The sequence below is a fragment of the Triturus cristatus genome, chromosome 8 (genome assembly GCF_964204655.1).
Source record: "Triturus cristatus chromosome 8, aTriCri1.1, whole genome shotgun sequence".
NCBI lineage: Eukaryota > Metazoa > Chordata > Amphibia > Caudata > Salamandridae > Triturus > Triturus cristatus.
The window spans coordinates 1,533,777,287-1,533,804,291 of NC_140591.1; the positions used below are offsets into that span (position 1 = coordinate 1,533,777,287).

Genomic DNA, 27,005 nt, shown 5'->3' on the forward strand with positions numbered 1-27,005 from the left:
ATATGCCGGATTTCAGCGAGGCATTCCAGATTTGAAACAATGGATTAACACAGGGCGCCACCATTCTGAGAAATTGAGGTGGGCAAGGATCCTCTGGGGAGCTAGACTTACAATTCAATAGCTCCTCAAGCGAATCCTTTCCTGATATTGGGAAAAATTCCCAAAAAATAGCAGGAAAGGTTGTCGGATGAGGGGGCAGGTCCTTCTAATCCAGCTTCAGGCTGGAACGAAGAGTAACGGTTTTGAAAATCAGGCTTCAGCAAAGAACAGGGGAACGATGATAGGCACTTTTTGTCACTTCCGGAGTGGTTTAAGATTTTACAATATAAACTGTTTCTTTAGAGAAGTTCCCCGCATTCTCTATATGCCTCGAGAAATGTTCTCTTATCGTATGTCGTATAAGTTTGCAGAATTTTTTAAGGGCCTCCTTGTATGTGATTTTTGCTGAGTGATCAGACAACCGTCTCCAGCAATGCTCCAACCTCTTGCAGAGGCTTTTCTCTGCTCTAAGTTCATCAGAAAACCAGGGTGCTGATGGCTTAGCTCTATCGACTATAACTGTTTTTAAAGGGGCAAGCGTGTCCAGTGCATTAGCGATCCATGGGTTAAAGTGGATCGAATCGCTGTCGGGGTTGCCCTTGAGGAACGGCAAGGTCACGGAAGGATGGGCTCAAAGGCCTCGTTTGTGACTTTCTGCTAGTTCCTCCTCTTTTCTGATGTTTTGCGACTCATAGACTGGTTGCCCTCCCCACAAAAGCTGAATGGAACAAGAAAATGATCCGTTCATAGCAGGCGTATGGGGGCCTTAATTCGCAGACTGCGGTTATTTGAGAAGATTAAGTCCAGTGTATGGCCCGCTCTATTCTTAGAGGAGGTAACTAACTTGGTACGGTTGAGGCCTGCTAAAGTCAGAACCCACTGGGACGTTTGAGAGCAATGCATCGGCATGTGTGTTAAAATCTCCCAGAACCTGGAAGTTAGCATACTGTAACGTTAATTGGGCAACGGCATCGCATAGTTCTCGCAGACAGCTTTTAGAGCAGTACGGTGGCTCATAGATCAGCATATCGGCGAAAGATAAGGACGGCGTTAGTTTGATACAGAAGATCAGGCCCTCAACATTACCGATTTGGCCCAGCCTAGATGTAGAAACCTTCCACGTGTCCCTCAGGACAATGGCAACACCCCCTCCCACCCTGTCTCCACCCTGGTTGGCGCACAAAATCCAATATCCAGATCAGGGTTGGATCCATCCTTAAACGAGGTTTCTGTGAGAAACATAAGGTCCCAGGTGTTGCCAGATTAGGAGAGCCATATGTCAGGCAAGGGTTTAGGGAGCGACCTGCAATTAATGAGACAAGCTCTGACATTAGCTCAATCCTTCCTTAATACAGCTAAACACAACGTCAAAAAGAACGAAAATGAAGAAGGATTCAGCTAAACTAAATTTGTAACAAAAATATCAAAATACACTTATTTTTTATTTGTATAATATTTTTAAGTCAGTGACAACAGATAGCGCTTTACATAGCCTGTTAAAGGCAGGCATCTAAAAATATTTATGTAAAACTCACAAGAAAAATGAAAGAAATGCACTGTTGGCCAACCATCAGCATCACGAAAATGATGCTACAAGACATTCATGTACTAATTGTCCATCTAGGGAAAATTGTTTCATCGGGACTGGCTGGCTGGTGCTGGCTGGTATCAATGCAATCTCATTGAGATATGTATAGATGGTGCATAGGGTGGACCAGGGAACACATTACATTCTACCACTTCATAGAATATTCTTGAAACACAGTAAAATTCATTGCAAAGTCCACCAAATGGATTAATGCTTCGCACTATTGAAACCGCAAAGGTACTTTCTCATCAAGAAAACGTATCGCGGGGTCAGAGGTGCTTCAACTTCAGTCACCAAATGTCCTACATAGTGGAATACTCCCCCATGCAGCGAACAACAGCTCAGTAGCTCATGTGGATGTGATGAAAAGCAGAATCCTCAATGAACCAATGCCGCGGCATATATCCAAGCATTAGCGCGCCCCGGAGGAGGGGCCAGTGATGACACTGCAGCGGGTCACCAGCTCTTTCACATCTCGGGCGGAGCCATAATTCAGGCTGAACCAGGCTGGAATTCAGTACTAGTGGAGGTTGGTTCTGTCGGTGTCGTTGCCAGTCTCACCAATTCAGTTCACAGAATGATGGTGGAGCACACCATGGAGGTCTGTGTGAGGCAAATATGAGCAGCAGCCCGAACAAAGAAAGAGAGAGAGAGAGACAGAGAGCTATGTGCACGTTCTCCTCTCAACATCCGGTTAGGCTCACTCATGCGCCATATGGGAAGGCTATGGTACTGCTCCCTGATCAGTGTCTAGTTTCCCTAAAACCATTACAGTCAGCGCCGGTTTCCCCAGACTCTGTGCACCTCTCCTGACCAGAAATGTTAGGGCAACCATGGTCTCTGCTGCGCAGAGAAGTTGCATACCCTTGGTACGAACAGTGGGGCGCGGTTGCAGCCTTTGGAGCCATTCTTATGCTTCCAGGATAGTGCCTGCGTCTTCAGTGTCCCTACAGCTTTAGTACATGCAGCATTCGCCGTCTGCTGCCGCAGGCTTCATGGCGGCCATCAGGGTCTCTAGAGTACTCCTGCAAGGGTCTTGGAGCTCTCATGCACCCCTCGTCGATAATAGGTAACATATAGGTCTCCCAAAAAAGCAAAGACGTTGGGTTTCTTCAACGGGGGCAGAGCTCAGTCTACAGACATCCATCTGCGGCATGGCCAAGCCTCTTCTTCTGTTTAATACATTCTTACTTGGGTTCAATTCCGGGTTGTGGAAGTCGGCAGTCTTCAACTACTTGATGTCATGTTTGGGGTTGAAGTTTCATGTACATACATACAGGTGTCATCAATATATTTGTGAATCTTGATTCCACGTTTCTTCAGTTTTCCAATTGGTTCCATTGAAAGGTTTAAGATCAACGGGAAGAGGATACATTATTGTTGGACACCCCAGGTCACTGCAAGGTCTTGCTGATTCCATCTTGATGAATAGTAAGTAGCTGGATATGTAGGACAAGTAGGGTCTCAAACAACAAAGTGATGGATGGAATGCTTGAATTTATCTCAACCACTGGCGATTGCTCGGACCGCATCCCAATCCATTGACAAGAAGCAATGCAGTTTAGCACCAGTAAACCTTATGCACATTACATCATATGAAGTGCTTTAAATGGGAAAAGGAAGTACTGGTACCCCCACTTGAGTGTTAGCAGTGGTTTGGATGGGGCTAGTAGGGGATCTACATTTCCCAGAGATGCATCTGCAGCAGCTGGCAGCCTTTGGAAGTGGTGAGGGATACTAGTTACGGAGTCAGTGGCTGAGTCGGGCACAAATGGGTGGTGAATGGGCTATCGTCAGGAGGTGGACACACAGGGTGATGAATGATCCTTCTCAAGTCAGAAAAAGTCAGTGGCAGAAGTGGTATATGGAGGATGATGTGTGGGTCTGGTTTCTCATTTCGCTGGCTTGCTCCTCCTGCTGTGTTAGGTGTCAGAAACAACGTTGGATGCCGGTAGGACCAATGCTCAATTATTTTTCTCACTCTGGGCAGAAATTGTACAGCAGAGGATTCTAAATGTGGGTCCAGCTCCTCCATCCAAACTCCTGTGAACTTCCTATGTTCACTCCCTCGGTTGTTTAAGGAGCAGGACCCTGTTCCTGGTACTATGGCTGTCAATAACAACATCCTGCAAATGAAGGCCATACACAACCAGAAGACCAATGCTTAATTTGTTCTGGCACTTAATTCTTAACACCTCTGCCTTTCGAATGACAGTCTACCACATGGTGGAGCTGCTTGCCTATTTTCAGCGCAGCACATCAGTCTTGCAATGTAGGGGTGGGCGTAACACGCGGAGTTTTACTCTGCAGAATTCCACAGAGTTCCATTAAAACTCAGAGAGATTCCGCGAAGTACCGCCCACCCCTAGGGCAGGGTCTCTAGTTCACTGGGAGCGCAGCGATGTCCTTAAGCTCTTGATCATTACATTTCACTGGTGTTATAACATCTTTACCGTTACAGAGTATGCATGTGTGAATCTACTAGGAACTGACATTTCACGTTTTCTACCTCGGTGAAGAAAGGCCACCTCCTGACAGTAACTCTGCGTCTAGGCTGCAATGCCCCAATCACCCTCATTGCTCTGTGGTGGCTGCTGCCCAGGTCTAGGACCGTGCCACAGGTGTTGTGAAGGTAGAACGGGTGACAGACAAGGGTGCAGCACCCCTTGCTGTATTGTTAAGTATGAGAATATTGAACAACCACAAATTGCCGTAAAAAACAGACCAATACAAGCTGAATCCGCAAAATGACAGAACCGGCTTCAATGTTGCAATGACAGTCATAAATGAGCCTATTAGAATCTGAAGGGATAAACGTCGTTATAGGAATGCACTATAGGAGGGGGCAAGACAGTACTAAAAGAGAGCGAAAGCAAGGAGACGTACAGAAATAAAACATTTAAACTTGAGAACTTTTACAGCAGTTTCAAGTAACCATATGCACCACCAGCTTTTGTTTCCCATCCCCTTCGTATTAAACGAATGGGAAGGTACTTCCCTCCAAGATGGCCACCATGCTTTCACCGAGTCAACAAGCAAGGCGTGTACATGTTGTAAGGTTCGATTCCATACCCGTAGCTGCAGGAAGACTACGGGGGTTTGAACAAGATGGTGGGAAACTCAACCTGGCTGGTTCTTGTCTGCAATGGGGAGAATAGAGGCAACCTGGCCCTGGAATTAACGGACACGAGTAAGGCGGCCGAAACAGAACAGCCACCTCTACTCTTCCTCTGCAGCGTGTGCACGCCAGTGCTGATTAATTCTGCCGGTGGAGCGGAGCGGTGGAATTTATTTGTAATTCCGCATTAGAAGAGTAACACGAAATTACTACATTCCTCCAATTCCACTGGCGGAAATAAAAATTCTGCCCACCCCAAGAAATATATAGAAATAAATAATACCAGTGCCTCTGGGTGCATTGGTACTACCATTCTGTATATTTGGCAGGTGCAGTGCGTGGTGCAAGCCGCATCTGCAGCCTGAGTGATACCGTGGGCCCTGGCACTTATTGTTTTCGAAATTAAGCCCTGGGGTAGACCCTGATGAATGCACATTCACTGGTCTGGTGTGTTTCTGTATTCTGAGGCAGAGGTTCAGCCTTGCGCTTTGTGCTTTTCTCAGCATTTTACCAGGGGTGGAAATCAAGCACAACACACACACAATCTTCCCCCAAATACACACCCAACACTGGCACACGCACATGCAAGCAGCATTCAGCACACAAAGACATGAGATATTGGCAAACTAATGATACATTGGAGAATAGCCTGTGTTCTGACTGACATTGACAATGACACACCGTTCGTCATACGTACAGTGTAAATAACATGGTAAGGCTTGATTGGTCCCTGCACTGCGGCTCAACTGAAATGTACCACGCTGGTTGCCATATGTCAGCGAGAAGCAGAGACAGGCTTCATTCTGACAGCCTGTCCATCAGAATCACCTCGGATCACACTGAACCTGCCCCTGCCTGTGCTCCATTTTCATGGGTAACAGTACTGTCCTTTCCCAAGGAGAAGTTTCGGTAAACAAAGCGGGGACCTGGTGAAGTGCTGGTACTATGTCCGCGTGAGTACCGGCCAATCTAAAGCCCTAAGGGGCATATTTATATGGAAGTCACATTCCTGTGCTGCACTGTGACAGGGAAAGGGCAAGAATGTGCCGTATTTAACATAAAACTGGACATTCCTACTGTTGTCACTGCACGGCCACTGCTTTGGCAGCCTACCGCCAATGCAGGCCCCCTTGTACCATGGTGCAAGGGTCCCTGCATGCAGGATTGTTTTTGTGCAGGAAGGGGCACCTTCCTGCACAGAAATAATTCTGAGAGGCATAATCATCTTTTTATGTGTGCTCTAGGATAAATAAAGATATTTCTCCTCCTTGCACCTCCCCTGAGAAGGTGTATCTTTTTGGTGCATTCCCAGGTCCACCACTTTTGGTAAACATGGGAATGAGTCAATGTCCATGGGAGTTGCGTGGGAACAGCCATGCAACACCCATGGAACGCCTTCCTAGGGCAGAGTAACTCAATGCAGCAATTTGCGTTGCGCTACTCTGGATTTATGAAGCCACTCAGGGCTACATTGCGTGGTGCAAGAGCAATGCAACCCCAGCCACATGCCCCTTAGTATGTTATTGTGGGGTTGAACGCTGACGGTCTAATGAGCTGCTGACAAGTTGAGCAGGATGATAATAGGTTGCTTCTATATAGCGCCTTATACCTTGCTTCTGCCCTTTCTAAGTGGTGTAAATATTAGACATTACTATTAATCAATTTAGTGGCACTGGACCAACTACCCCAAGAAGGAGGAATAGTGCTGGAGGCCTGTAGAAGGCTCTAAGACACTAGGAGAAAAAACTAGGAAAGTAGCAGTAAGGATGTCTTGGGTCCTAATGCAAGCACCCTACAGTTAGATATTACAATACAGCCATAGCTGGGTTACAGAGAGGTGATCACACTCCTGGGCCCCGGTGCCACTGCACTTGCTGCACTAATGAAAGCTACGGTCCTGGACAACTCTATCCCATCTCCTTCGCAGCATACATAGTTTATATTGCCCCGTTATTGGGAAAGCCAAGACCCACCCTGACGTGAAATCACCAAATGAAAGTTAGCACTTCATAGGAGTTACAGATATTCAATGTTTCTTTGTGTTTTTTTAAGTATTCACATGAATACCTGTTTTCATCAAGTACATGTGTAATCAGATTCTCTTCTAAAATCCATCTCTGATGTTAATTACATGTTTTCGTTCAGAAAAAGATCTGCTAAAGATGAGGATGATATTGTTAAATGGTTCAATAAGGAGAAAGTCCTCCAAGACTTCATCAATTTCTATTTGCCAAATCAACAAAAGAATAAATAGATGTTTCCTAAAGAATAAAACCGTATTACACCTCAATAAAAGAGACACGTTATTTTAAAGCAAGCTGTGCGATAGGTCCCTTTCAAGGGAGATAACTTAAATTAACTTAACAGATAGATAGCAATAAAATACCTCTTTGACAGTATCACGCACAGATAGCCACAGAGTACCTCATTCACACCATAACACACAGACAATAGAACAATTTGTAAACAGCATCACACACAGTTGACCTGCTCATTCAGAAGAAATGGCAGATTGGTTCACTTTTCATGAGGACTCACTGTGCTGATGTCAGCCAACGTGATAGATTTCTTTTTGTCCACAACCTGTCCCAGGTGCCCAAAGGTGAGCTGCAGAGAAAAAGAAGAGCAGAGAAATGACATATGAAAATACTTCCCCATGTACCACGAAGAAGAAGCAATTATAGGAAAGGGGGATGTCATAATGACAGGGCTCAGGCATGATGCACAGCATGGGTCTCTGCGTTGTAAATGGAGGTCATTTATAACGCTCTAGCGGTCAATGTGTGGTGTGTTCAATAAACACCTTAGGAAGAGCCTCACCACATCCCTCCACTGATGTACTTCACAAGCGTTCATTCACTAACAAGTTTTTTAAATTTATTTGCAAAGTTTTATATAGCGCTGGCTAGACCCGGAGGTATCAGGGCGCTTTACATGAGGATCAGCGAGTTACAGGTTACATAAATTACAAAGCCAAGTATAGACATAGGAGAAAAACATGAGATTACACAATAATATGAATTATTAGCTCATACACACGTCTTATGGGGAATGAAAGGTAAAGGCGGAAAGGTAAAACAGGGGTAAGGAATGCAGGTAAGAAACACAACTGGGGACGAGAAAAACAATGCCCGATGTCCGGCTGGGTAGGTGGCGGCCGAGGGGTGAACCAGAGCCAAACTCCTCTACAGCTGCATAGGACAGCTCCACTGGGTATCAGCCAAGGTTGCTCGGGCACCGGGGTAAGTACAGACAGTTATGGTTTCCGCCCAGGGGGCATCTTCAAAGTTCCATCGAGAGCATCGGTCACAGAGTTACAGGGAGGCGCCGTCCGCCTCATCCTCCAGCTCACCCCCAGGTCATGAGTGGTGAGAGGAGAGGTGGAATGGACAGTTCCAAAGTCTGAAGATCATCTCCATTACTAGCAGCCATAGTGAGAGTTGGGCATTTGGAATTTGGGCATTTCTTAATGGGTGAAACAACTCTGCCCCTGCGATTAACTCACTGGTTGCTCTTGAACGCGGGGTATACATCTTAGTGTAACTCTCCCTGTCCTGACTTTAGGCTCAACAAAGACATTTACTATGGGCCTTTCAGCGCCCTTCTACATTCTCTTGTTGGAGCGCTGGTGTTGTTCACAAATTGACTGGAGTGGGGGGTTTAGGCCGGTGTGTCTTGTCTGTTCATCTCTGGCAGGGGGGGAAGGATTGGTTGAAGAAAAAAAACTCCTCGTGGCTGCTGCTCCGGTCTGAGATAGGTCTGATGGCCTATGCCGCTCCCCCCACCATATGGACTGCGGGCTCGGGGGCAAGGGCACAGACCCTCGAATTCACACACACCCCCTCCTATGAGTCGAGGGCCGGCAGTGTCCCGGGTGACCTCATAACCGCTCGGGGCTACTTCCCCTAGGGTCTCTCCCCTATGTGGGGAAGGAACAACTCAGAAGCTAGATAGTACCACACTTATTCAACAGGAGGTTGGAATTAGGGGCCACTCCACGCCTCAACTGGCTGCTTGTAAATGTCCCCAGGCTCGATCGGTGGCAGCCGCCATCTTAAGACCAGGCATCCTCCTTTCTGGGTTTCAGAGAGCTGTGTGGGGCCGCTCTCAACTCCCCAGGCACTTCTGGGCCCCAAGCAACCAGGCTTCCAACAGTGGAGGGGGAGTAATATCTGCACTAGTGTATAGAGTTAGAGGTCATGACCTTCAGCTAATCAAGTGCAGCAATGGATCCTCATTTAATCCATCCACCCCAGGTCCATCCTTTTCACCACTCGTGTATTTAAAGTACAAATCAACTATCAGGTTTTGATAGATTTTCAGAGAACACTTGTACTGCTGTTGAATCTTTACAATAATGAGCTGTATTGATGGAATACATGCATGCACATTATTGAGTATATGGCATGTTTCATTAGTAGAACCTATTGGTTTCCCAGAAATTGAAGGTTTTTAAGGAAACTCTTCGTTGGAAGAGGTTAATTTGTACTGGTGGTCACAGGTAGTGGCCACAAACGCTCTTCGTTGGAGACTGGGACTTACTGCTCATCGTCAGACCTTGACTCAGAGCAGGAGAATGAGATTCAGAAAAGGAAGAAAGAAGAAGGAAGAGAAAGATAAGAAAACGGGGACAAAGGAAAACAACAGGCTTAATTTTCACATGCAAGTCTGTGACAGACTCAATTTCTGTGCACACACTAAAGACAGGCTTCATTTCTGTCCACAGATACATCACCCTGGCTTTATTTCTGCATGCATATCTGTGACAGGTTCCGTTCCTGCACACACATTTAAGACATACTCCATTTCTGTACAAATATACATCATCTAAACTTCATTTCACATGAATATATGTGACAGACTCCATTTCTGTACACACACTGAAGACAGGCTCCATGTCTGTGCACATCTTTATTTCTGCATGCATATCTGTGACAGACTCCTTTCCTTCACACATACTAAAGACAGGCTCCATTTCTGTACATAGATACACATCTTTATTTCTGCATGCATATCTGTGACAGATTCTGTTCCTACACACACATTAAAGACAGACTCTCTGTACGTTGATACTTCACCCTGGCTGTATTTCTGCATGCGTATCTGTGACAGATTCCATTCCTGCACATGTACTAAAGACAGACTCCATTTCTGAACAACGACACATCATCTAAACTTCATTTCACATTTATATCTGTGACAGACTCCATTTCTGTACACGCACTAAAGACAAGCTCTATTTCTGTACACAGATACACATCTTTATTTCTGCATACATCTCTGTGACAGATTCTGTTCCTGCACACACACTAAAGAAAGGCTCCATTTATGTACACAGATACATCACCGTTTTCACTTTCTCATGCATGTCTCTGACAGACTCCATTTCTGTACACACTCCAAAGATAGGCTCAATATCTGTACACAGACCTTGACTCCATTTCACATGCATATCTGTGACAGACTCCATTTCTGTAAATACACTAAATACAGGCTCCATTTCTGTACACTGGTGCACCGCCCTGGCTTTATTTCTGCATGCATATCTGTGACAGACTCCATTTCTATACGCACACTAAAAGACAGGCTTCATTGTGCATGCATATCTATGACAGATTGCATTTGTGTTCACACAACAACAGCGTGCTATATTTCTGTACGCACACATACATCACAGGCTCTGTTTCTGCATGTGTATCACTGACAGACTACAGTTCTGTACACACACTACCGAGGAATCTGTACAAACACCACAGAGGCTCCATTTAAGTACATGCATTAATCACAGGCTCCATACTGTATTCGCAGCCCATCCTGTGGGAAGTGGGCTTGGAGAGTAAATGCAAAAACAACTTACCGGAAAACTGATTTCTTCCTCCAGAACTTTGTCTCCAACAACCTGACGAGGAGACATATAGGAGGAGAAATTGTTAAATCAAAGATTTAACACAACACCCTTAAATATGTCAGCAATTCAGTGGTTGAGTAAACACAATCCCTCTAGGTGTACACCTCTCTCCTTATTTCATTCCCAAGGGTTTTTCAAAGATCACCTGTAGAGAAACATCTTGACCCAAACTCTATATCTCCTTGATACTGTCTCTCCATCTGAGTACACTGAAAACAACAGAGTGCAAACAAGTGTATTGGAGGTGTTTGAGGCACCACAAGGTGGTACATAAGACATTACAAATACCCATAAAAAGACAAATAAAAATAAGCATTGGCAAAGCCAGTTCACTGCCAGCCCCATGGCTCTGTCAATGCTTACGTTGTTGTGATTTTTTTAAATTGTTTTGTTGGGGCAGCTGCTCAGCCCTCTCCAATAGAAAAATATATATATGAGCTAAAAGCACACTATTTTTTGGGGTCTTAGAAAGCATGCTCTGCATAGCAGACCCTGGTATTGAATGGAACTACTTTGTGTGTGGATGTGCTCATTGCAAAAGGGTAGAAGGCTGACATTCACAGTGAAGTCAGTCAATGGCTGAAATGGGCTGAACACTGCCCCATGCCTCATGCAGTCGGGTCAGAACAGAAATGTGACAAAACAACAGACTAATGGATGAAGAGGGCTGGCTGGAAGCCACTATAAATATCTTGAATATGGTTAATAAATTCAAAAGGTCTTGGCTAATGCCCGACATAAAAGAACAAAAAGAGCGGCTCAGCGGCCTTTTGTGGCCTTGCAGTCCCTGGCAGCACATTCCCATTGGCCTGCTCATCTCTAGACGACGCTTTAGATTTTATAACTATATAAATTCTGCAACCTTTTAACACCAGAATTCATAAATGTTTGATGTGCACTGTCTAACCTGCTTTTAGAAACCTTACTATTCTACAAGTAATAAATACCCATTGGACTTGATGCCAAACTCATAATAAAGATGTCCTGAATATAATATGCCAGCTGTTTCCAGACCAGCACTTCATGATGTAAAGTAAGGCAGCAGCCATAGGGTGCCACCTAGAGGTAGCAACATCATCCTACACAAGACGCTTTTCATTGTTTGGGGAGCGCTCCAACTAATCAAACTTTATTTTTCCTGATGCCCTGAAAAATTTGAATTGTTCCTATGTGTACCCACGGCTTCCATAGGCATTTATTTAATTTGTTTTTCGCTCTCGCTGCTGCTGTGGCATGGAGCATGTACATTAAATTTGCTTTTAATGTCTGTCTCTGAAGCCTTCGGATACTTCCACCTCCATACAATGAAACTAATGTTATCTCTTTTGTTTAGAAAAATACCAAGGAAAAATATGGGCACAAAAAAGCCAAAAAAGGACAAATCAGAAATGGTAATAATAAAAAGAAATTCCTATTCATTTCTTCCAAAATGAAGGAGACGTCGGAGGGTTTTAACTTATGCAACGTAACAAATGACTTTTCCACAATCTGGAATATGTAAACCCAACTTTAGCCCGAAGCATTTTAGGCTAAAATAAAAATCATTTATATTTTTTACAGATCTCATGTAAACCGTTAAAGTGGTTTATTTTCCTCAAAAGAAAAACATGTTACTGTACAGCAGAGATTACGTTAAGCTGCTGGCTTTGAGGGGTATAAAGTCTTGTTTAAAGACACAATGTACTGTTCCAGAAACAAGGAATCTAGAAGAAGTGCTGCGAGGCCATACTAACGATGGAGGCGCTCCGCGAATGCTGTTAATAAACAACACAGGGCACAATACAACACAAAGTAAGAGCTGCAAGAGGGGTGCTTTCTCGAGGCTGCTGTAAATGGCAAAAACTGCGTCCTGAAGACTTCTTCCCTTTTCGTCACATTTGTGATCTCGGATGAATTACTTTGGCGCCTATTCGAACAAGCATTGCAAAGTCAATAGGCCTCATAAATCTCTCAGCTATTGGTGTTGTCAATGTGAATGTCTTTTAGCCATGTTGTATATATAGCAGCATGTCTGCTGTGGCAGTTTTCGTGTATCAGTTGGGGTCGGACAATGAACCCAACACGGGGTGCAAAGACAGCGCATGCACTGTCCAGCTGAGACATAAAACTGACTGTGTCGTAGTATAATGTATATTGTTTTAAAATTTTTGCAGTTTATAAAGCACAAACTCGACCCGAAGGTGTTGGAGCACTTTACCTGAGCACCAGTTACATTACACAAGGACACTTTAATTTTTGGTAGGCAAGGGGAGATTAGGTGGTTTGCTCAGAATCAGAGGATGTTTATCTGACACAATCCTCAAACCTTGTTCCCCCGCTCCAAAGTCGGTAGCTCTGGCCAATATGCCACATTCTCTCATACGGAGTGCTTAAACACAAATAAAAAAGTAGCTCAAAAAATGGCAGCAGTGGACGGACACAGGCACTTTTTCCATGCTCTCGGGGAGGACAAACACAAGAAGAGTCATGACATGGACAAATGGAAATGAAGGATACGAGAGTGACGTTGAAGTGAAAAAATGACAAGCTTATGGGCGGGCTGTAGCCCACTGATTGTAAACAACATGTCTCAAAGGTGTAGCCGAGACCTAAAAACAATTGCATGCATATATGGCCATGAGTTGATGAACAACTTACTACCCTTTATAGATGAAGGCATGATGTTGTCTGTTTATTTAAGGGTGGTCAAAGTTTAAAAGTTAACCTGCAAAGCTTTGCAAACTGTGAACTTACCAAGTTTAGCAGTTGAACCTGTCCAAACTTGCTGGTGGTGATTTCCACCCAAAGAAATATACATATGAGAGAAATCAATTAACAGACAAGCTGATGCTGAGCTTAACCATTGTAACTGATTATTGTCGATCAGCAGCATAAGTAAATATTGTTCAGTTGAACTGAAGCAAGTAACTGCCAACAGCAGGTCTAACAAAACCTGTAGGTTTGAACACTGTTAATAAAGGCCTCTGTAAGGCACAAGGCTAGAACTGCTAAACTGAAACCTATTACTGGATGCCGTAATTACAGTCTTGGGTTTTTCTCTTACAACATATTGTTAGTTAGTGTTTAAGTCAATTGGCTCGTGAGGGGCACACCAACATTACAACTCCCAGAATGCGTTGTTCTCTCAAATGAAAGCCCTAGACTGCACTCATGGCACCCTGCTCCCATAAACTAATAAAGGCATTAAAGCAATCAGCACATTCCTGGAGCACCATTTTAAGGAATGGTCAAGCTTCACAGAGGACCGCTGTCATGTGCACAGTCTCATTCGGTCTCACAAATGGACTCCTCTTGGAGCTGTCTCAAACTGGTACCAAAAGGTTGCGCAGGCAATTATACTGCATTGGCATTTATATGGCACTTTCCTACCCCTTGAGACTCCCAAAGCAGTATGGGTCAGATGTACAAAGCTTTTTGAAGGTTGTTAATGGCCCGAATCATGGAATCAGGCTATTTGCGACCACAAAGAACATTTTTCAATGCACAAAAGCCCAATTGTGATTCGGTAACCTGTCACCAAATCCCAATTTGGGTTTGCAATTTGTTATTTGGAAGGGGTGTATTTAGGGTGTCCGTTTCAAGTACTGATTCATAGTGGTATGTATTAAAGTTTTGCGACCGAATTGCGCTTGCAAAACATTAAGTTTCTACTGACTACTGAAAGGTAGTGGTAACCATTCGCCAATGATAAGGGGACCCGATGGGATCCCTTTCCCATTCAGAATGTTAAAAGGCAGTGGTCCCTTGGGGTTGTATGGCAGAGGCACACAAAGCTAAACCGCGCGTGCCTCTACTACGCTGCCTATACCGTGATTGAGTCTGAACAACGCATTCCTTTACCACGCAATTTCATGGAAAAGGCATGGCTGGTATAGGGATGTGTGGTAAGGATCACATCCTATGCCACCTGCCCCTAGCCCTAACAACTATCCGAGACCTACAAAGTATCCCGACCCCACCCTGAGCCCTTAAAACTAACCTGAAAACCCCCATAGGCCTGAAAACGTCTCAGACCCCCCCCGAGCACTAAAAACAACCCTGACCCCCCCAAGCCCTAATAACTACCCTGACCCTCCCATGAGCCCTAAAATCAACCTGGACCCCACAGCCCTAAAAACAATCCCAGCCCTAACCCTGAGCCCTAAAAACTACTCCAACCCTTAAAAACTATTCCCCCCACACCCCAAAACACGGCCCCAGCCCCACTTTCCACACTGTGTCCTCTCTGGATCCTTCCTGTTCCTGGGCCCACCCATCGCAGCATCTAGACCGTGAATTGGCTTAACCACGCATATGCCACGCAAATTGCAACTTACCTCATTAATATTCATGAGGTAGGTCGATATGTGACCCCACTGGGAAAAGATAATTCTTTAGTGCAATAGGAATTGTGATTTGAAAATAGCGATTTGCGGCGAATCGGTACATCTGACCCTCTCTGCTTAGTCTGACTTCATTATTTAAGTACTGCAGTCTATTCCTGGCGAGGACAGGGAGCGCTCCAATTTGCATCGGGTTCCTAGGGGCACTTGACAAAAACATCTGAAAGGCATGGGCGAAGCTTGGTCAGTAGGACTGGTGGGGTGTAAGCTTCAGATTTTCCAATAATCTGGACATAATACGACAAGCAGGGTGCATGAGGGTGGCCTAGGGGACAGTGAAAAGGGAGAGGAACGTGGATAAGAGAAAACACAGAAGTTTGTCAAATAAACAACATTTTTGAGGACTCTCTAAACAGAGCGAGAGAGAAAGTGTGTGTGCGTTTTTGTCTGTGTGCATGTGAAAATTACTGGTGAAATCCGAAAGCCCCTGTACTCAAATATTTATCAGAAAATACATTTATTTGAGGGGTGTAACACGCGAAACACCCCCTGAAGCTATGCCACTTGTGAAAGGCCTACATTGGACATGTTGGGTGAGGTGTGTGAAGTTTGACTACAAGGAGTCAGCATGTTGCCACGCCCTAGTGACACAGCACAGGCTGACTGGATAATGAACTTCAAATGAAAGTGTACAGCCAGGCGCAGCCAGAACGTCCTCCTTTGGCCAGATGAATGAGAGCTCTGGTAGCTGTCACAAAAATCTAAACTAGAGATTGACATGAATTTTTTTATGTGACCAAATATTTTGACGTGAATGTTTGTACACCAGAGAAAATGCTAGAGACCACACTTGTGGTAGAAGCATTCTATTCAAATGAGAATTAGTAATAATAATAACAATTTGAACCCTTATTTTAAAGATTTAAGTGAAAGCTGTCAAAAAAACAGACAGAAGTCCGCACAAGAATTCTATTTCAGAATATTTTGTACATACCTGACAGAAAAGCTGGTGGTTGTCTTCGGACACGAGGAGGAGGCAGCAACATGGCGAGCGCGTCTCCTGCTCGAGCTGCAAGAGAGGGAGCGGGGTTAGCTACTGCGAGGGGGCACAACAGCGCCCCCTGCTGGTGACGCAGACATTACGGCTTGCAACAACTGAAATTTGAATAGGAGCGCATTGAGCATCTGCAAGCTGAGCATACATGTACCCATCACCCGGAAAGAAACATATAGTTGTCAACGTCCATGATACAGAGATAGACAGATCGTCAATTGGTAGGTTTCCACACACTACAAAATTGGACATATGAACATAAGTGCTAATTGGTGTGCTAATATCCAAGACTGACTTGCAGAGTCCCATGGTGGCCTTAAGACGTAAACGTTTCTGTTTTTCATGTAGGATGAGTATGTCATGACATCCTTCCGCTCCCTCAAGAATGGTAATAAATAACATATTGCACTCTGCACATCTACATATATAAGCTTCAAAGTAAATATATTTCTTTAAAATTGTGATGCAAGGGGTTAAATGCATGCACTGAGGTAAAATCACATTGAAGATGACTAGAGACTATTGGAAGAGTCCTTTCCTTTAGCAAAGTCATTGTAAAATGCAAACTGTGAGGCAGTAAGTACCGTTTTTCTCCTGTTGGTTAGGCTGTGTTGTAGTAAGAATATGGGACTTGGCCTTTGCACTGTTGTATTACATTCATGGCGGTGTGTCTGTTAGGACAGCTTCTCCAAATAACATGTTTAATTGGACCACATTTCTTTTCACTGACAATGCACACATTTATACATACACATTTCAACGAATTTGCACAAAACGTTTCAAAACAAAAGTTCATGAGATTTAATTGAGCCATCCCACCCAAGGCTTTAGGTGTCCTCAAATGTCATGAAAAAAGACATTTATCGAGAAATTGCCTTTGCTTCTTTTGGTATAAATCCATGAACTCGTTTTAGAGAAAGTAGCATTCCAAAACTTGCTAGTGGATCTGAGAGGGTTAAAAAGATAGAGATATCAGGACTCTTAGGGCCTCATTACGATACAGTTTGGACAGCAACCGACAGCTTGTGGGTTGCGGTCCGAACCGCATCAACTGCTGCATTCCGACCAACACATTAGGATGCATGCGTCGGAGGCAGCAGTCGGAGGGACCAACCAAAACCTTCTGACGGGCTCATGGAGCCCGTCAACCGTCCGGAAGCTCCTCATAATCCCTTAAGGACAGTGTTTCCAACAGCCTTTCCATGTTGGCCTTTCTGACATGGAAAGGCTGTCAAAAAGCAACATTGGCACTCCGCATCTGGGGGGCATCAATGGTGCATCCCTGAAAATCCCTGAGGTGCCTGCCACACGGTGCAGGGTTTTTTACAAACTCCCATTTCTCTATGGGAACTTGTGCTGCGGCCCTTAGAGAAATGGAAGTTTGCAACGGCACCTTGTGCGGTAGCATCGTAATCCGGTGTGCAGAACCCCGACCTATGTTCGGGCGGTTCCCTCACCGAAACAGTGTTGGTGGGAGGCAACTCCGACCGACATCGTATTCAGGGCCTTAGTCTCCAGATGGTCTTCAAACCTAGGTTAATGGACCCGTGGCGGACAACAAATGTAAACCAAAAGAAATATGTATTTACCTCCCATCATCCATTTTGTGTCCAGTGATCCAAAGCTGGGTCCATGGACATGAAGGCTCTAAATGGTTGGCCACCATTTTCAAAAATATATTGCAACTGCTGTTACAGAATGAGGGGCTCTCTCCCCATATCCTCCCAAAAAATAACGTAGCCGTAAGCGGACAGGAGAAGCCTCTCATTTCCCCGAAGCATAGGTTTGAGGGCTCCAAAGGGACACCTCCCCCTGCTCTTGGAACAAAATTAAGACAATAAAAGATTTTGCGGCAGGGTCTGCAGACCATGAGACAGGATTCAGAGATCAGGCCGCAAGGGCTTTCGGACCCTAGATGAGCCCCCTGTCAGATTCGGGGCCCCGGGACTGAGCTTGTGAACACTGCAGGAGGTCCAACAAGGCCCCGCAAGCCTTTAGGGGTTTACAAATCCACAATGGGGTTCACAGTGTGTATTCACATGCAATTATGTGGCTTAATAGTTTTGTATTTAATGTATCATTAGTTATAACAGTATTTGGGTGAGGCGTTTAGTATATAATGATCTGCTGAAATTAATTTTATTCAGTTGAAATGAGCAGAGTATTGTTACCATTGGATGATGTCATCAGTGATCCTTCCGTCTACAATGCCTGGATAAAGGGCCCTGTTCATATCTGGGGCTCTGTCAATCTAAAAGGATCTGTCATGGCTGAGCATCTGAAAATTTGACCTGATTCTTTCAATGGCACCAGGCACTTGAGCTCATCCTCTGCAAACTTAGTAGCCATTCAGCTGCCAAGTTTAAAAGATGTGTGTATAGATGTCTCAGGTACAGGGTTACTTCCTGTGAGACAGCCCCTTCTTCAGACATAGAGAACTGATAAAAGATCCCTGAATTACCCATGAGGCCTGAAGGCTCCACTCTATATTCCTCTAATAACTTGGCTGGTGCCTCAAGCACCAGACAGTCTTCTGCCTGACTTCCCTCGTGTACATTTTCATCTCCCTGCCAGTCAGAATGGATCGCTCATTAAATATAACACCCCCTTCCGCATTTGTCCCAACTTGGGAGGCAATCTATGAATGTGTAGTTGGCTTTCAGACGAATAAAACATGACTTATATCAATGAATAAGTAAATAACATCAAAAACTCGGTTGAGTTTGGAGGCTTTCCAATATGAATACATTCATGGAAATGTACAGGACTATTTCAGTGGAGAAAATATGCGCAGTTCTTTGTCATTGTCAAGACTATGGTTATAAAGTATGACCATAACATTTTTATTTCTCCTCTTTTTCCATTTTATTTCCTGTATTTTGTGCAACTGTATTGAGTGTCCTCCGCATATGGTTCATTCTGGGGGAGTCCTGGAAGACTGAAACACAGAGAATCTCTAGTCCTAAAAATGGCCTAAGAGATCAGTTTCTCCACACACCCCGGAGAAAGGCTGCCATTAAATTAAGCTGGTGGTTTCTGGTGGGCCCACCTGGACTTATTTTACCTCCAAAGACTTTGATCCTAAGCAAGAGAGAGAAAAACACAAAAGGTGGAAAGAAGGCAGAAAAATAGTGACAAAAAGAGAAAGCATGGGATTAAGAAGATGCAAGAGCGAGCTAATGGGACAGGGAGTGTCTGCAGGTGGATTAAAGAGGCGTGACGTGGAACAAAGATTATGCAGTCTTGCGATATGGCGACCCAGCCTTCGATTGCGCCAGCCTCGGGATTCTGAGCCAATCTTTGTTCCTCTGCAGGTATTCTTTTACAAGTTAAGCACTGAAGAGGGGTAAACATGTCGTGCAGATTGAAGTTTCTGCAAAGGACGAGCAGGCACAATGCTGGTGAATTTTTCAATGGGTGATGCCTCATTTGCATGGAACCGTGTTACTCAGGAATGAATGAATCTCAGTTGACTCAGGACCAACTCCCAAAAGGGAACATGTTGGGTCATCAGACGTCTTAAAGGACATGCAAAATATATACAAATCATGCACCACATGGGGGCCCGTGGACCTGAAAAGTGAGCCAGGAATCAATCCCTGGACCCATCAGCCCCCAAAGGAGGCCTCAGGATCTCTCACAATAGGGAATTTAGTCAAGGAATGATTTGGTGGGTGGTCTTATAACGTTTCTCCCTTGAAAATACTTGGAAAACCTGCAAAGCCTTACAGACTGGCGGGAAAGACCGTGCGACTGGCGCGCTGTATTGTTGTACAACGCTCTCTGTGTAGGAGCTGGCAGTGAAAAGTGGCACCCTCCTCAAATCACACTGGAAACCAGATGGGATAAGTAGTAGTAAAAATACCCCATTTGGTGACAAACTCGAAAATCATTTGCAAATGGTTTTTTTGTGCCCTTTACAAGACTAGCAAAAACTGCGCTGACTCCTGGGTTTTTCATGTGCAATTTCCTCATCTTCCAACCTGAAGGATAGTAGTATTGATATTGTATGACAAAAGCCATTTTTGCACAATACTCCTAATTAAAAACATAAAATGAATAAACGGGTCCAAACACCAACATAAAATCATGCGCAAATGGTACTTCACACTGGAATCTCTGGGCCACATGTATCAAAACTGGAAATTGTGATCACCTAATTGCGATTTTATGAGAATCACAATTAGGAAATCGCAATTTCCAATGTATGAAACTCCAAGGGGCAGATGTATTATTGTAGCAGTTTGCGAGTCCTTAATAGCGATTTTTAGAGAATCGCTATTAAGGACTCACAAAGTGCTATGTAGATAGAGATCGCAATAATAATTGCGATTCCTACTTATTCCTTAATTGTGAATCGCAAATTGCATTTCACAATTAAGGAATCCCTTCCCATTCATTTCTATGGGCCAAAAGGCCCATAGGAATGAATGGGAATTGCATGCGCAGTTTGCGAGTACCCAATAGGTACTCGCAAATTGCGCATGCAATTTCAAGGGTGCAAGGGTTCCAAAAGGACACCTTGTTGCACCCCTTAAATACTTTGAAAAAGCAAAAAAGTGCTTTTTTCAAAGAAATCGCAAATTACCACCAACTTAAAGTTGGTGGTAATTTACGATTCTTTACAGCAATATCGCAATTTGCGATGGCTACTAGAATAGCCTTTTGGGAATCGCAAATTGCGATTCTCTAAATGCATGCGCAAAATAGGGAATCGCCAATTTTGCGATTCTTTATTTTGCGAGTAGGTTTTTCTTTCCTACATTGCACACAGCTAAATTGGGTTGCCAAACGCTGAAATTCTGTGAATTTCAGCATTTGCGATCGCAATTTAGCTTGATACATCTGGCCCCAAGAGTTTCATATACCAATTTCTAGGGGGTCACAAATCGACCTACCTCATTAATATTAATGAGGTGGATTACAATTTGCGACCCCCTAGGAATCGCTAAAATCACGTGGATGGTGGCCTGTTGAGATCACCAGACCACCATGTCCATGATTGCTTTTAAATAAAGCAATCTTTTTTTTTTTTTTAAGTGCAGCTCGTTTTCCTTAAAGGAAAATGGGTTGCGTTTAAAAAAAAAATGAAAAGTTTTCTTTTTTCTTTTTTTAAAGCAGGCAGTGGTCCATGGGATCACTGCCTGCTCTTAAAAAACATTTTTTTCAACCATTCCCATAGGGCAAGGGGTCCGTGGGGACCCCTTCCCATTTGTGAATGGGTTACCACCTACTAGAAGTAGGTGGTAAAATGCAAATGTTTTGCGACTGCATTCACGGCTACAAAGCATCACACATACCATTAGGATTCGCTTTTTGGAAGGGACGTCCTAAACGCGCCCCTTCCAAATACCGAATAGCAAACCCATTTTGCGATTCGGTAACAGGTTACCAAATCGCAAAATGGGTTTTGATACATGCGAAAAGCCTTTTTGCGTTCGCAACCGTCCCGATTCTGTGAATCGGCCCGTTTGCGAGTGCAAATTTGGTTGATACATGTGGCCCATAGTGGCTACGAACAGGAGCTAGATAGCATCGTCTTTGAGTCTTGGCACTTCATACTCTGAAACATTTTCAAAGCACTGCCTAGAAATGAAGCCTGAAACTGACTGGTGTGAAGGAGGTCAGGACTCCTGTGCCCTCCAAGGCTCCAGCCACGAGAGGAACCAGCCAGGCATGAAACATTAAGAGCACGCTGCAGAACCCAACCCCTCTTTTTACAAGGGCTTTGATGATGTGACACAAATTATGCAAAGCACTTTAGAGCTGTTAGCAGATGTTAGGAATCTCTCTTCTAGCTGCTGTGACTGGACTTGAAAGAGCATCCCGCCTCTAAATCCTTTCTGACAGAGTGCAAACGGAGACAAGCCCCCTGCAGTCTGCTATCTGTGTTCTCATGTGAACACTCGTTTCATTGCTGCATAATTTATTAGGATAAAGTGCCGAGGGGGGCGCTGTCTGAAATTCTCTCCTGGGGGATGCAGGCTTTAATGCTACCTTCCACCCGAAGTGCAATCCGCACAAAGTGCCCCAATTACAACCAGGACTTTAAATCAGCTCTGGAGAGGGTCCTGATGCAGCTACAGGAATAGCCATCACCATCTTATAGCAATCCCCATGCACAATACTCACTGTGGACACTAGGGTCAAAAGCTGTGCGGGAGCTTGCTTGGTCCCCTATAGATGTTTGGGCATAGGATCTGGCCTAGAGCCACTTGTCTCAGCTGAAGTCTGTGCACAGCGAGGGATGGCTGCCCACAGAAACTGGGCGCTGAGCCTGGCCCCACTGCGCACAGCTTCTATTTAAGGACACCTCTGTTTGAGGTAGCTGTTGCGCTTTATAAGTGTCTGTATTATTATTATTATTATTTCATCAAAAAATCTGTTAGGGTTTGTAATGGTTCCTTCTGCTCAAAAAGTCTTTGTTTAAAAATCTCAAAAACTTCCTTCAAGATGCAGGGTATCCATCTACAGAGAGACACCTGGATTTCTGGTAACTGGCCAGAAGGATGCCTATTGTTGCGTCCCATCTTCAAAGACGATCAGGAGTTCCTGAAATTCCAGTGGCAGGGCAAGATGTATCAATTTTGTTGCCATCTGAGGGCCAATCATCTGCCGACTGGTGCTTCCCCAAGAACTGTTGAGGTGTGGTTTCACATCTGTGCACCAGGTGAATTCATCTCATCATTAATCTGGGTGAAATCCTATTGATGCGCAAATGTCCAATACCTCAATCGGACAATCTCCATTCTATAGGACCTGGGCTTTCATGTGGGTTTCAAAAACTCCTTCTGCATTCCCTCACAGTCCACAGACTTCTTGTGCTTCGCAGTGGACACAGAATTGTGCAGCCTAAGACCAAGCCCTAATGAGATTTTTGTTATCAAAAACAGACTCAAATTAGCCCTTCTCTGTCACTCTCCTACCCTGTGAGACCTATATCGCCTCATTGGCCACCTCACAACCTCCATCTACGACATCGTCTGAACCCCGATTAGTTATAAATAAGGCTTCCAGCTTTACATTTTTACTGATTTTTAATAAATACAGACAGAAAACAGTTTATTTTCTGTCTGTTTTTATTTTTAAAACCAGAAAAAAATACAGGAAATTGTGATTATTGTGAGTGACTTTCCTTGTTGTCTATGAACTCCAGACCAACTGCTAAGCAGATAGACACCATAGGGATTTAGAAACAAGATGAGAGTCCCTTAAATTCAGGCATCTGCTAACATATATGTGTATATTATGCTAATATTGACCTGTCGGAGTACAGTTTTGTTATATTTGCCTGCTTAATTTGCAAATATGAGACAGGCATCAAAGAATGAGAGCATGTTTATCATTTTAATAAATGTAGAAATATACAATTGGATGACTCAATTTATTCTGAAATCATAAAATAAATATGGATAAGTACCAATAAAAATGGCCAAACAATAAATGTGAATAAATAGAGACGGAAATGTTAAAAAATCAATACCATAAAACCAGAAGCCTTAGAAAGCTGTGGAGTGCTGGAAAACCAGCCATCTCCACCTTGGCGTCTCCTAATAATCCCACTTCTCTCTTAATAAGGATTCCTGGGACAAACTACATAGCTCATTATTCAGTTTCGAGGCACTGTAGGGCAAATATATTTGTGGTGCAACCGCAGACATCATCATTGAGCATGACAAGCTGGGAATCAGCTGCTTTCCAAGATTTTTCTCCCAGAGGCTTGTGGTCTGAACAGAACAGGGGCTCCAGATCAATGCCCTGGAATTGCCTCTGGGCACTTCTGCCTTCAAGAGCCTAGCCCAGCTGCAAAGCTTCTGATGTGTCTTCCTCTGTAATGACAATGTGCCTCTGGTGAAGTATGTCAATAAGCTTTGGGGACTATATTTAAAAGACATTTTTTAAGCCTCTCAAAGGCCTGGTAGAAAATTGACTTTGAAACAGGTCACTTGGGAGTTCCTTCCCATTTTCTTCAATCTGAGAGTACACTGGTACTCCAGGCATTTTTTAAAAAAATGGGTCCCCCACAGTGAACAGTCTTCTGCATAGATTTCAAGAATAGTTCTTTTGACCTTGAAGAGTTGGTGGGTTAAAAAGGACCAGTGGTGCAGGTACCCGTGGGGTTCTTACCATTCCAGATAAAGCTGGTAACCGTGTTGCTGGCCCCACAGACGTTCCCGCCTACTCGTAATAAGGCCCTAAATGTCTAGTTACTCTTCCACCAATGCAACTTGATGAGTAGGAAACCAGGTTGCTCCAGAACGGAAAGGTCATTATAAACTAGATTCCCCTGGCACCCCGGAATGCCTACAAGATCAACTTAGTCAGCCTCTAAAAATGGGAGGTATAAGGTGCTGGGGTGATCTGCAAGAGGAATCTAATTTAATAAGTTGGGAAGCGCTCAGCAGGTTAACTGGAGGAACATTGACAAGGTTTAAGTTTTATCAGATATCCTCTTGGTGGGCGACACAGAATTGGCATAAGGAGGAGGAAAACTGGAAATTGGATTTAGTTACTAGGACGGACACATGGAAAAAGGAAGTTTCGTTCTGGTATTGGGCCTTATTGGACGCTGAGGATGATGGGGAAACTGAAGTTATAAGTCTGTGGGGCAAAGAGTATGGAGAAAATAATACTGATATATATAAAATATGGTCTAACTCTTTTGTTATGTTGCAGGCTATAGTAAAACCAGCTGCACTTAGAAGAAACCATTTGTACACTGCCTACAGAGTTTACTGGTCTCCAAAAAAGTTATTCAAGGTGACAGGAAACACGAAAAGTTGTCCTAGGTACAAGTATCCTGCAGCAGACGAGATACATATGTTTATGGAGTGTTCAAGAATTAAATCTTATTGGATGGAGGTACGTGAATTTTTGGAAACTGTGCTGGAGAAACCAATAGAAGTAAGTACAAGCTTGATTTTCTTCGGTCTATTGAATGACTATCACATGAATGCACCTGGATCTAACTTTGTGTTTTATGTGGTAATTTTAGCTAGGAGAGAAATTTGTAGGATGTGGAAATCAGAAGCCCCACCCACTTTTGCTGAATGTTCAAAGAATATCATCTACACTAGTGAATCAGATATGGCTTGTGATCAAAGAAGCAAAGTTAAGATCTGGGCTGCTTTGTTGAACTGGAGGGAGAAGGAGAGTGGGTCCAATGATGAAGCCAATTTATTGTTGGTCCTGGCCTCCTTAGTAACATCCCGGGGCCCCAAGAAAGGTGAACAGGAGTTGGAGAAGGTAATGGTATCATCTTGGAGGGAAAGCTCCTTTTCTCTCCCTTTGCTTCTACCAAGGGCTGGTAAACGTTGGCATGGAGAGATAGGAGGAATCCCAATAAGAGTCTTGGCAGTATGAGAACAACAAAAAAAGGAAAAAAAAAAAATTATAAACTAGTTCCTAGTCAGGTATTCGCTGGTTCTCGGTGATCTGCCCTATAGCAATGATTTGGCATGAGACATTGGGCTTTCTCCAGGCCTGCTAAGAATACGCACAGAACCAAATCAGCACTTGCAATCAGTTTCTTGAATGAAGAAGCTGTTTTCCCAAATGGTAAAATGGGGTTAGTACATACCAAAAAGCCATTTTGCAGTCACAACCTCTCTAGTTTTTACAATTGCAGGGGTTGGGTCCATAAAATGGCTTAGTACATCTGGCCCGTAGTACCCACCGCAACAGAAAGCAAAAATCTGGAAAAAGGCGTAGTAGTCTGCAGAGGCAGACACGCTTATTCGTGGGCTTCATTATTATTCCTTCGCCATCCATTTGATTCTATCATCGCGCTTAAATACGACTGGAAGGTGCTACTGGGACATAGGCAGCGTGGAAATTAAAATGTAATGCAATGTACGAGCACTTTTTCAACACATATCCTTAAGCCCGCCACCCCCTCTACCCGGATTGAATGGCAAACAAACATGATGTTCCTATTAATCGAAACTGCAATCATGTTTATGCATATTAATTAAATGGAAACTAAGGATAAATGAGCCTCTGTTGATTAGTTTGTTTGCTCCAAATGCTCGGTGAACTATTAAAAAGCAAACCAGGCAACATGGCTGCCTTAATGGAGCTCTGGGAACAGGGCCCGCGGGCTTTGAAAAGAGAATATGCTTGGCAAGTAACCCATGTGGGCCCATCTGCCCCTCATATGCTCTTTGCTGATAATGACTTTGATTTCACATCTCTTGACAGCGAAGAGATGCTAACACCAGCACTCTAAAGCTATCAATTACCTACTCAATTTACAATATCGCCAATGACGTGGCTTTTATCTGAGGCGCCAACTGCAACAGCTGCACAGGCTGGAAACCAGCAAGGTGAGTTCAGACCATCGCTTTCTGAGAGGTGCACCGCCACTTTGGGAGAGGTGTGGCGCAGCGGCCAGAGCGGCTGACTCTGGAGCGCGGGGATCACGGTTCAATCGCCGGCGGCAGCTCAGCTCAGGATCATGTGACTCTGAGCAATAGCTCACTTAATCTAGCTCACTTAATCTCCCCGACAGCCCCTAGTGCCTTGAAACCTTAAGGGGTGATATGTTCACGCTTTAAAAGTATGGATGATAAAATTGCTTGTGAAATAATGAAATGGCAACTTTTTATCAAGGATGCAAAAGGTTAAAGCATGCATCTGATGGTTACACCTGTTTGTCCGCTAATATAAATTGTTTTCTTGTGTATGAAATATGCCACATATATACAAGCTAGCAAATAGCGAGCTCCAGCCCACTGGGCCTGACACATTGCCCTTCTTTGGGGCTTTTCTCTAATCACACCCTCCTTGTCCCTTTTGCCCCTTCCGCTTCCTAGTCCTGCTGGTTACAGGAAGTGGGGCCCATTATCCTGGGCCTCATGTGTTGCAGGGCCTTGGGTCCTTATTACCAGTGGTCCAATGCCGTATCTCCCAAGGGTAATTCTGCTCGGGGCAATGACAGGTTGTCCGGTGTCGCCAGGGCCTAAATTACCAGACTT

The 27,005-nt window shown here is 44.2% G+C and overlaps 1 protein-coding gene across 3 annotated transcripts in view; it reads right to left on the bottom strand.

Annotated features, from left to right (window-relative positions):
* Positions 1-27,005, bottom strand: part of PDE2A (phosphodiesterase 2A) — a 1,179,840-nt gene that overhangs the window by 181,901 nt on the left and 970,934 nt on the right. For all 3 annotated transcript variants that reach the window (XM_085623379.1, XM_085623380.1, XM_085623381.1), the window contains 3 exons: positions 15,970-16,044; positions 10,603-10,644; positions 7,284-7,352 (listed from right to left, as the gene is read on the bottom strand). In XM_085623379.1, coding sequence (XP_085479505.1) covers positions 7,284-7,352; positions 10,603-10,644; positions 15,970-16,044 — 186 coding nt within the window. The remainder of the gene's footprint in view (positions 1-7,283; positions 7,353-10,602; positions 10,645-15,969; positions 16,045-27,005) is intronic.